Source organism: Atta colombica, unplaced genomic scaffold (genome assembly GCF_001594045.1).
Source record: "Atta colombica isolate Treedump-2 unplaced genomic scaffold, Acol1.0 scaffold106, whole genome shotgun sequence".
Classification (NCBI taxonomy): domain Eukaryota; kingdom Metazoa; phylum Arthropoda; class Insecta; order Hymenoptera; family Formicidae; genus Atta; species Atta colombica.
This window is the reverse complement of record NW_017259191.1, coordinates 303,674-316,285: the sequence shown is the minus strand read 5'-3', so window position 1 is coordinate 316,285 and position 12,612 is coordinate 303,674. Positions and strand designations below refer to the sequence as shown.

The following is a 12,612-nucleotide window of genomic DNA, read 5'->3' as shown; positions in this document are numbered from 1 at the left end:
ATATATATATATATATATGTGTGTGTGTGTGTGTGTGTGTGTGTGTATGTATTTTTTACTCTAATAAATTTTTTATATCAAATATTACAATTACTGAAAGTAATCTTCTATATTACATCATATGTCATCATATACTACTATAGTAGTAACACTACTGGCTCAGCATTGACACTATTGCGTATCAGTAGTAATACTACTGCAATAGCAATGACACTAGTAATATTTTTATATTTCCAAATAGTATTGAAAACTTGTATGATAAACTTGACCAACAAGTTAAATTTCATTAATTTAAAAATCGAGATCATTTTGATATCGATTCGAGGTAGATTAGTCTAACTAGACTTTGATAGAATCGATATTTTTCCTTGATTTCGTGCTCATTTATGGTAAGAGACAGCTAATAGATTGTCAGCATTTATGGTAAGAGACATTATTCCTTGAAATTCCTGAATACAAAAGTGATGTAATAAGATTATATTAAATAAACTACAAAGTACAAATAAAAGTAATGTTATTCAGCAGGAGTAGAATAATACAATAAGATACAAAGAATTACTAGAAGAAAAGATTTATGGTAAGAGACAGCTAATAGATTGTCAGCATTTATGGTAAGAGACATTATTCCCTGAAATTCTTCAATACAAAAGTGACGTAATAAGATTATATTAAATAAACTACAAAGTACAAATAAAAGTAATGTTATTCAGCAGGAGTAGAATAATACAATAAGATACAAAGAATTACTAGAAGAAAAGATGTAGACGATAGTTGCAAAAATCGATAGTTGCAAAAAATGTTCCGATTCCGATATAAAAAAATTCCACAATTTTCTAAAAAGTTATAAAATTATTTATAAATTCTGAAAAATTTTGAGAAAGCTTTTATGATTACAGCGATATTGCAATTGTCGAAATAAAATCGAAAAAAATATCGATTCGGCCTTTGAACGAAAATATTCAAAATATAAGATTACGTATCACAAATTTATACCAAAAATATTAAAAATGAATCAAACTCTCATTGCACTCTCTACATATGTATAATTTTTTATTACTCAAAAATGTTGAAATTTCGATGCAAGTTTCGAATCAATAACTTTTACATCGTAACGACGTCGAAACGACGTTTTTTCGAGGAACTGAGATTTCTGACTGAGGCAAGCTTTGGCGTATGACATATGATTTATTGCCGTCTCTTAGAGTCACGACAATAAGTTGTACGTCATACGTGAAGCTTGTACGTTACTTATGTCTATAATTTAAATCTAAGTAAGTGTTATGACAATTCTTGTGCTCAGACGCCTAAGCTTTAAGGTTATTGCACGTAAAAATCGTAGTCATAATCGTAAGCCGTAAAAAGTATTTGAACAAATCGTTGATTTTAACCAATTTTGCTAAACATTAGTTAACCACATACTAAGGATCCTTTTAATCTATATTTTTCAGATATGGCAAATTTATTTAATCTTGTGTTATCATCTTCCGATGATGAAAATAATGAAGAACAACAAAAAAGACAAAGGAAGTTTAAACAACAGTTTATAAATTATTTTGACAAATTAGATTACATAGAATTTAAAATGTGATTTCGATTAAACAAACAATCAGTATTATTAATATTAGCAGAAATAAAAGTTAGAATTTATTACTAACTGATATGTTAAAATTATTGTATAATTAAATTTTTAAGCATTAAGAAAACGAATATATACAAGATCATTTATAGGAATAATGCAATTTCTCCTATGGAATAATTATTATTATTATAAACAATTATTATTATTATACACTTCGCATTTATGCTACTGGATCATTCCTTACAATAGATGATTTTTCTAGTGTAAACACAACATCTGCATATTACATATTTACATAAGGTCAGCTAGGCTATGACTTCGTTATATTCACTTCCCGCATCGAATAAGAAATAAGGCAAAAATAATTATGTTTTTATAATGTTGTTCGCTTTCCATTGGCTGCATAGATTGTACACACGTACAGGTCCAGTCATTTGTCGAGTTATCATTCCAGCAAAGAATGGATTAAAATTTTTTTAATACGTACTTTAAATCCATGAAAATGGATTAAATGGATTGAAATGGATCCGACACTAGTTAATATTCGAAAAAAAAAAAAAAACATTCATCTTTAAGAGGATTACAAATTTTATTCCTAAGATATTTATAATAATTATACCTGAAAATTAACTACTTCAAATTAATATTACAAAATGCATCTTAATGGGATTCGAACCTGAATCCTCTGAGTTATGAATCTTCTACGTTAACTGCTATACCACTTCTTCAATTAGTAAATGTGTTATTTATTCTCTACTTCAATTACAATCAGCTAAACAAGTAACGAAATTATATAAATATAATAAAAATATCATCATTTAATAGATATGATAAAGTATAAACAATTTACATTACTATGAGACAACATTGGGTAAATATCGAATAATCTAATCTCGCTTGGCCGATGTCGTGCGCCGTGATTAGTCTAATATTCGGACTTATTCGACTTAGTTTTCACATTGAGTATTTACATCGATCATTCATTTTATTTCTAATTAAAGAGAAACAAATGAACATAGCTCAATTATTTTTTACAATTTTTTGAATTAAAATAAAAAATTTCCTACTTATAATTTTAAATAATAATTTAAGTAGCATTTATATTACTTAAGATCCATTAAAAAAAAAAACTTGTTTTATTCAATTAGATTGAAAAACTACATTTCATATTCAGAATATTGAATTGAGTATTCACGTTGCACAGAAATTGTGCAACGTGAATGCTCATATTATTACATTACAATGCTAATATTATTTTTGGATTGAAAAGCATAGACATTTGCTTTATGCAATTCCTATAAATGAATAAAAATGTATTCAGGATTGAAAAGGATTCATTTTAATATTCATGAATCCGTACTTCTGAAAATCTGAATCCATTTTAATCCATTTCATTCCATTTTATTCCATTTTCTTTGCTGGGATAAGAATATAGTATTTTAATTACTTTATTTATCTAATTAATATTTATTATTATATATTTACATTTATATTTTGATTATTACAGAAAATGCTGAATTATTTCGTAATAGAAAAGATTACTTTTCTTTAAATGTTCAAACAGTGTGTAATAACAATGTTGCATCAACAAAAAATTTTTTTGTCTTCTTCTTTAGTTAGTCCCAACAACTTTTCAAAACTTCGACATTCACCAGAACTACTATTACTCTACTATTACTCTACTACTCTACTATTAAATTTCTATAACTTTCCAATATTTTTCTTTTGCCCGTATTCATAATCAGACCTTGTACTTAAGGCTTCCTTAAATTTATCTTTAGATGTTCAGCAGCCAATGAAATAATTCGTAGAGTATCTAAAGATAAATTTAAGGAAGCCTTACATATAAGGCCTGACTATGAATACAGGCATATGTTATTTGATGCTTATTGTAACACTACGAAGAAAAAAATATATATTTTGAGATATGCTTTTTATTTCTATTAGAACAAACGCTGAACCAATCATTATTCGATATTCTTAAGTTTCCTAAAGTTATGTCGCACAAGTTATAAGTTTAGTTAAACGTTCTAGAGTAGAACGGAGTATTTGTAGAAACCATTCAATATTAAACTGAGGGTTCGGTCAACGTGATGCTATAAACGCTTTGAAGTGTTTTTTAATTAGTCAGTTTGTAAAATTCTTTCTCTTAATAATCCAGCAAACGTTTTAAAGCATTTGTAGCTAGACTTTGATCACAGCCTGAGAGTTACGAAGTAATAAGGAGATCAAACTCGAAGTCTTAGGATCATTCCACTTGCATAACCACATAACTATATACATAAAAAAAATCATTCAATCGTATTTTATGTTTGCTTTATGACATAATTACATATGAAATGTGATTGGATAACTTTTGTATGCATATGCAGCTGTGCAAGTTGTGTGAAATAACTTAAACACAAGGCACAGGTAATATAATAGGAAATATGCACAGGCATAAGTAACAGGAAATAACAAGCCGTCCAATCAGAGCTTTGGTATGTAAATATTACATTGAACAGCTCGTTATTCCCTGTTCTTTGTGCCTATTGTGTTTAAGCCTTTGCAATAAAAGGAACAGGGAATAGAGAACAGAAAATAAGAATTTCAACCTATCAGAAATCATATATTGTGTAATACATAGTTTTTGAAATTCTTATTTTCTGTTCCTTGTTCCTTTTATTGTGCGGAGTGAAAGTGAGCTCGAAACACGGTGTATGAATATGTAGTATGTATGTGTAGTAACACATATTTGTAACGTGTAATCTGTGACCAAGTGACAATCAATACTTCCAACTTTTCCCGCAAGGCGTGATGGTATTAAAATCACATTGCTGAATTTTCCATGGATTTTCCTACACCGTGTTTCAACCCTATTTTTTTTCAAGACCGGCCGCTTGATCTTCTGAGTTTGATCTCCTTATTTTATTACTCCATGCTGAAAATAGTCAACCAAAGTTTCACTAAGCTGTAGTTAAAACCAATATTGGTAGAAACGGCCCAGAAGAGACGAAGGGAGATTGACTAGGTATGTATAGTATTATAATATTTACACATATTATAATATTTACGTTCGCTTGACTTATATTTCGGTAGAACAATATATATTTGTGTCAACATGATTTCAATGAAATGAATTCAATGGAATGAATGAAATGAATTCTTATTTCTCGCATTAAATTAAACTTTAAAGATTAGCATACTGCGATCGATCTTTTTGCTTCAATCGTTTCATAGGCCTGATAGATTGTCGATTGTTTCTCAAGGTTGTTATAAAAAATAAACGGAAAACGTGCAGCCTCTTTCCTCCCTCTCGGAGATGACAAAACAACGCAAAAATGTGGGAGTAACAGCGAAAATTATGGAACCGTTGCTGACGGTGCCGGAGCCGAGAGTTTCTCAACGCATCGCATCAATATCTTCCTTGCCTGCTCAATCAAAATACATCAAGTTACTGCGAGTCATAGAGCAGTTAGGTCGCGATCTTAAACTTTGTTACACCGGCGATAACATTAACAAAACATTATCTAAGGTTGAACGCGACATTGCGAAGGCATGCTGTCTAGTCCAACAATGCCGTGCCGAGGCTATGAAAAGTGCCAGAAAAGCGTGCTAATAACACTGTGTGCTTTTATAATGAATTACACAACACCATTTACATAGAGAACTCCTCATGTTATAATGCAAACATATATTTTTAAAATAGTACTTACTGCATTGTGCAGAAGTTTGTATTATTAACAGTATTCATTCTGTTTTGAAAATTGCTCCATATTTTAGATCCACTCAAAATTCTTGATAACATACACTGCTAAAATTGAAGTACAAAGGTTATAACTTTAATGTCCTTTTCTATTCAGTTTTAAATATTGTTAAATCTTTTATCCTTTGTGGAAAAAAACTTTAATGACATTCATATGAGAAAGAGAGTCAATATTGAATAATCCATAATCTGTACAGTGGATAATTAACTTATTGTTATTATGAAATCATGACTCTCTATCAGCTGAGCTAATGTTCTTGAATATCAAGAATTTCAACAAAATCAACTGTCTTATACTTAAGCAAATATTCCATGTATTTTCTACAAATCTAAAGAGCCATTACATAGCTCAATCTAAAGCAATCTATAATCAAATGAATGATTGTTCTGCTACCTCTTGCATATTGTAAGAAATTTTGAGTGGAAAGTATTATCCCATTGTGATAGAAACAAATTCATAATGATTTTGTAATGTGTTATTGTTAGGTAAAGAATAAGCTGAAGTGATAATTATAATAATGGCAACATTCTATTGAAAACTAATGGAAGAATATTTCTATCAAATATCTCAATTTGGCTAAATTTAATTAAATAACTAATTAGCTACTAAACAATTTTCTTTTTTTAATAAATGAATAATAATATCGAAAAAATTAAATACTGCCAAAAAGTAATAGTATCCTGTAATAGTGATATTTTTTATTATTTATTTTATGCTCTTGGTTTGTAATAGACTTTATATAGATAATTTGTAAAGAATTTATGTTTTTCTTTTCTTAATAATATTTATTTATTAATTTAAAATAATACAATTTGTGGAAATAGTGATATATATTTAAAGCCTTAACATGTATATAATCCATAAATAAAGTACAAATTATACAAATAGTACAAATATAAACACAAGATGCGTATAAGATCCTATGATAAATATAAGAGAAATGCCAAGTAAAAAATGATACAAATGTGTTCCTATATTTAAATTTCGTGTAATATCTACAATGAAATAAACATTTTTTTATTGAAAAAGAAAAGAGCTGTGTCCATTGCAACTCATATTTTTCTTTCAGTTTGTTTCATATATATTGATATTCTCATTTCTTTCTTTTTTACATCTTTTCGCTATATTTATTTCACAATTAATGTGCTGCTTTCAATACTATCTTTTACATGTATACATTGATTATGGTCAAGATTTATTGACTATAATTAAGAATAATCGCTATCTTGTTTAAATTTATGTAATTATTATATGTAAGTTTATGTATAATCCTAAAACCGCAAATTCAAATAGTTTTTATTAAATATCATTTAATGATGCATAACTCTAAATTATGTCAAAATTTATTTTGTTCCAGATAATTGACAGAAAGAAATGGCAGAAGACGAGATATATGTACGTACATTGGCTACATTTAATACAAAATTTCCAGCAGACACTGTCGAATGGTGTCCTATAGAACCATATCGAAATGTGTTAACATGTGGAACATATAAATTAAATAAAAATGAATCTAATACAAAATCTACCTATAGACAGGGGCAAATCTTATTGTTGCGTATAACAAATGGTGGAGAGTTAGAATTGTTGCAACAAGTATGCACTTCAGCTATATTGGATATGAAATGGTTACATGTCATAGATATTGTAGAAACTCGAATATTACTCGCAGTTGTCGATTCCATGGGATACTTACAAATTTATCAACTGAAAAACGATGGAAAAAGAATAGAATTTATCACTAAATTAAAAGTCAATGATGAGGACAATGTCATGGCATTATCTCTAGATTGGTCCAGAAGAAACAGCCCTGCTTCTGATCCTATCATTAATACGAATATTCTTGTGAGCGACAGTACAGGACACATCTCTCGTTTTACGTGGGGTGAAGCGGGTGATCTGACGAAAGATTTTACATGGCCCGCTCACAAGTTCCATGCGTGGATTGTCGCCTTTGATTACTGCAATCCATTAATTTTTTATTCTGGTACGACGATATATGATTTATATGAAAGTGAATCTATATAGAATCTATATAGATTTTTGACATATGCAATTTATTTTGGTATGCAGCCTATTTATATTATATATTTTGCTTAATTTATAACAATTTTTTGCGGTTAGCAAAAATTGCAATAGGCATATTAGTATGCGTTGGTGCATATCAAAGCTATATACACTGATTTAATCTAAGTGTAAAAGTGATATGCAAATATCTTGAATTATAAAATACATATTTTATTAAACAGCACAATAAAGTGTACTGACGATTTTGCAGCTCAACACAATTTGTGTATATGTGCGCGCGCGCATCTAGTCGAATTTATTATTTAGAATAGTATAATTCAATTGAGTAAGAAAACTCAATAAATTTTTTTATAAATTAATTTATAAATTTCAGGAGGCGATGACAATAGATTCCTATGTTTTGATAGCAGAACTGGATCTCATCCTGTAGTTGAAAATAAGAAATATATTGCCGGTGTTACTAGCATCCATAGTAAAAAATTCTTACTCGCAACAGGAAGGTAAAAAAATTTTCGATAATCACTTTGCGTTCTCTTTTTTATTTCTCAAGAAAATAAACATTTAAAAACTCAAAGATCTCCACATTCAATTTTTCATATGCACGTGTGTGAAACCTTATGATTTTTATAAATTTTTTTTTCTTTATCTGTACATTATTAAAATTAAAGAAATTTAATCTACATATTTTATCTTCTATGATTGCAAAATTTATTTTGGATAATTTATTTGATAAACTTTTCTTTAAACGATCAATATGCGCTTAAATATTTCAGTTACGATCAGAATATAAGACTGTGGGATAAGAGAAACTTCGCTCGACCAGTATCGACGATTTGTCTCGATGGTGGAGTCTGGCGTTTAAAATGGGATCCGTTTACTCATCAATACCTGCTTGCCGCCTGTATGCACAATGGTTTCAAGATCATTAATCATGATATATTATCATCTGTCGTTGTCAATTATAAAGAACACAAAGGTTTATCGTATGGCTGTGACTGGTCATTCTTAAAACAGTCGGATATTTCGAATTTAAACATATCTAATGGAGATACCTTGATGAGCACTTGTTCTTATGAAGATCGTCTCCTTAAAGTATCTGTAATTGATTTTTGGCCGGATAAACGTATTGAGGAAAAAGATTACTAATATGGATAAGATGAAAGATATTTCTGAATAAACATTATGGCAATTTAGAAACATGAAATGATATGTTTCATAATTATATATGCTTATTTATATAAAAATTATTAAAGTAATCATAGAATGACAAATGAAAAAAAATGATTCGAAGACTTTATAGATTTTTCTAATAAATCAATAATTCGATGTTTATTAAATTTGATATAGACCCATATCTAGAACGCGCTTATAATGATGTAGCACGCTATAATTTACGCATACTATAGAATTTTAGAGATTAAAACGCGCTTTTATTGATAAAAGCGTGTTCTGAATACAGGTCATAATCTCTAAATTTATAAGGAGAACTTTGTGCAATAAGCTTTCTAAAATAAGATAAAAATTATGAATATATAAAAATATATGAATATATAAATGAATATATAAATATCCAGAAAGTCTTGTTTTTTAAATACAAGCCATTTGTAAATAAAGACTATTTGAATAAATTTAAACGACAAGATTGCTTTAAAATATCTGTAAAAATGAGCAGAAACTATCCTTTTAATAGTTAGTAAATGATCCTAAAAGGCAGGTAAACACAAGTGAACAGAAACACAAGTGAGCAGAACAGCTGTTGAATGAAATATACGCTTTTACATATAAAATTCCAGAATAACTATAGTTTCTGCCCATTTTTAGAACTTGCATAAGTACAAGACACATCACATTTTTACAATTAAGCAAATAATAACGAAATAGCATGCAGCAAATTTCGTCATAAAATCACTTTTTCATGTTTATAAGTTCAGCTATTTATCGTAGCGAGGCGCTGTAACACATAAACTCAAGCATGAGTCTATGTACGCTGAGAGTATACAATATAATATTATATATGGGCTTGTGCTTGTGTGTGTGTGAGATTTCGCCAGTCGCCGACTGATTTTGAATCGCATGCTGACTACTCAGGAGCCTTAAGACTTAAAATTTAAAGGCACAGGTACATAGGGATTCATAACTTTAACGTAATCCGTAAAACATAAGATCTGTAAAACATAATATCGAGATTTCGTATAGTCTACAACAGGCTGTCCGCTTTGACTATAAACCATATACACTACTTTACAGGCTTTATACCAAAGTTATAATATCCTAGTTACAAATATCGATGTTATGAAACTGGTCAATCATAATCATTCCATTCTTCAGAGGAATAATTATGAATGGTCAGTTTCATAACATCGATGTTATAATTTTGACGTAAAGCGTGCCGACACCGACGAGATACTATTAAAGATCGACATTCTTACGGGAGTTCGCGTCCTTGAGAATATTGAAGTGATTAGTACCCGTTTCCACCAATATAGATTAACTTTAATCTCAATTCAACTTACTTTTCGTTTTTTTCTAATTTTCCTAATTTTTAGAAAAAAAATGCAGAAAAAAAATTGTAATTTTTTTGCAATATATAGAATATTATAGCTTTACAAGTATACATATTTATTTATGGAACATTTATATAATAAAAAATCATGAATTTAATAATGCATGCCAAATATTTATATTAATAATTATATTAATAATAGCAAATTTATGTCATGTCGATAACATCAGCATTCTTCAATTACTTCTGGGTCCTCGAGACCCTTTTTATACCGCTGAAAATTTACACAGGATTGATGATCTTTAATAGTATCTCATTGATGATGTCGTATAATAGAGATCATAGATGTATAAAATAGACTCAGCATTTGCTATATTAAAGTTATAATATGAGTACGACATTACATCTGGAGAAAATCCAGGTGGAAATCTGAACACATCCGTCATTTTTGGTTCCTTTTCTCACTCTTGCTCTTTTCCTCAATCTCTTGTTCTTTCTCTATTCCGTTAAACTAAGAAGATTGAAGAGAGAACAAAGAGTAAAGAAAGACTAAAAATGGCGGATGCGAATATCTATAGATGTGTTCAGATTTCCACCTGGATTCTTCCCAGATGTAATGTCATCCTTGTCTAATGTTCAATTATAAGAAGAATAGATAACTGAATGATATTCGGGGGCTTATTATGGTTCTTTAAACGAAGTGAAAATTACGAAAGATCGAATTTACTATTGTAGAATATTTATAACTTCATTGGTTAACATTTATTGAGTTTGCTTATTTTTATAATTTTTACTTCGTCTAAAGAACCGTAATAAGCCCCCTAAATGCAGCATATATTGGGTGCTTTCCATTTGATGACATAAGTTGACACAAGTCGACACAAGCAGCGTTATATCCTTGTTGATATTTAGAGAGTGACAAAGATAGAATGACACTTGTATCGATTTGTGTCATCAAATGGAAAGCACCCATTAGTTGAATCTACAACAGATGTTTTAACTCTTAAGCTAAGAAATTGACCAATTACAGCTGAATGTGAGAAGAAATAATCAATTGTGATTCATCCATTTCTTATGGCTTAAAGCTTAAAAATCTATTATAGATCCGGGCTTATAGTGCCCTAGCTATATATACCTGGATTTGGCAGAATGGTACGAGAAAAATCTCAGTGTATACTATAGAAATATTTATGGATGCTGGATGGAAATGGATCTATCTTAAGTTGATTCTACATTAGTCGCAGTGTCAGCGTGTCGCAAGCGTTGCAGTCCAATCAGAGTCGAATTAACTTGATGTTTATTGGACTGCAACGCTTGTGACGCTGTGATGCGACCACAAACTTCTATTATAACACTAGTGTTTCGTGGTTCAGATTGACATTAATATCTCACGCTGTATTTTCGTTTATGAATGTTTAATTAAATCGAGTACAATTCACATATCAGGCATAATAAGCATAATGCTTAACAAATACGTTTCGCTGCCTCTATCTACTTATGTTATCGCGTATTTAAGACAGCGATTTTGCTTGGGAGAACTCGAGTCCCTGAATCGCTTTTCGGACAACTCCTGGAGACGCTGTCGAGTCACAACGTATAACTCGACTTTATTCGCGACGACGCCTAAGAGAAACCCTGAAACGCGATCACGTACGCAAAACATTCTAGACTTAGACTCGTTCTGAATTCGTATACGATCCGTACCCTTGCTCAATCCGTGATCAAATGAATATCTACACACCACGACCTCCTACGGGCCCTCTTTCCTGATTGATGTTTCTGATAACAATTCCGAAAATGGAGATGGTTAGCGGCAGCGGTGTTTCGGAATCACAAATGGATTAACGATCATACGCGCCGATCGTTGCTCTGATCTGTGCCGATACCATTTTCTACTCTTAAAAATGCTGATTATCATGATGTCTATACATGTATGCGTGCGTGTGAACAATTAATTTGGTCCGACCACGATTTCGCATTGACGTGCACGTCTATTTAGAATTCTACGCAACACCTAGCTAGCTCCTCACTTTTCCTATTGTCGATAGATAGTGAGTGTATTTCGGATTGGATTAACTTAACTTATTTTTTCCTTTAGATATTGGCAGTTCCGTAACTAAACCGAGAAGTATTCCAAACCCATCGGCTATCAAACTCAGCTACTGGCTTCTATTGGTTACGAATATGACAGCCACCGAGTTCGAAACATTTCTCGATTTAGTTAGAACTGCTCACATCTAGGGGAAAAAATAAGCTAAGCTAATCCGATTCGGAATACACTCAGTATGTATTAAGCCGGTTTTACATTACTTGCAAGCCGAAGTTTGTTGCGACAATCAATATGAAGCGTTGATTTCAAAATACAAGCTTCAGATTGGCTGTCGCAAACATAAAGTTTGCAATTAATGTAGAACCGGCTTTACTTGTGACACATTGTGACGCATTGTAAAACCGCGCATGTGCAGAACATATGTTTATATACTTTCATATAACTTGAAAAAGTTATATATACACAGAATGAACGAAATAGGCTTATTCAATGCGTTTTTGCATTGAAATGAAAGAATTTGAAATAAATAATAGTACACATGATTCGTAAGGAGCTTCGCACAATAAAAGGTACAAGGAACAGAGAACAGAGAATAAGAATTTCAACCTATCAAAAATCATGTAGAATACATAGTTTTTGATAGGTTGAAATTCTTATTCTCTGTTCTCTGTTCCCTGTTCTTTCTATTGTGCGGAGCCCCTAACAA

The 12,612-nt window shown here is 30.4% G+C and overlaps 1 protein-coding gene across 6 annotated transcripts in view; it reads left to right on the top strand.

Moving 5' to 3' along the window:
• LOC108691582 (diphthine methyltransferase) overlaps window positions 1-8,533 on the top strand; it is a 15,849-nt gene extending 7,316 nt beyond the window's left edge. The window contains exons 1-6 of one of the 6 annotated variants that reach the window (XM_018199435.1): window positions 4,201-4,289; window positions 4,450-4,589; window positions 4,828-5,037; window positions 6,683-7,312; window positions 7,727-7,853; window positions 8,127-8,533. In XM_018199435.1, the coding sequence (XP_018054924.1) occupies window positions 6,700-7,312; window positions 7,727-7,853; window positions 8,127-8,499 (1,113 nt within the window). In that variant the 5' untranslated portion in view covers window positions 4,201-4,289; window positions 4,450-4,589; window positions 4,828-5,037; window positions 6,683-6,699 and the 3' untranslated portion in view covers window positions 8,500-8,533. Of the gene's footprint in view, window positions 1-4,200; window positions 4,590-4,827; window positions 5,038-6,682; window positions 7,313-7,726; window positions 7,854-8,126 lie in introns of those variants that run through there. The other 5 variants (XM_018199419.1, XM_018199410.1, XM_018199401.1 and 2 more) reach the window with 5 other exon arrangements.
• Window positions 8,534-12,612: the final 4,079 nt, after the last annotated feature.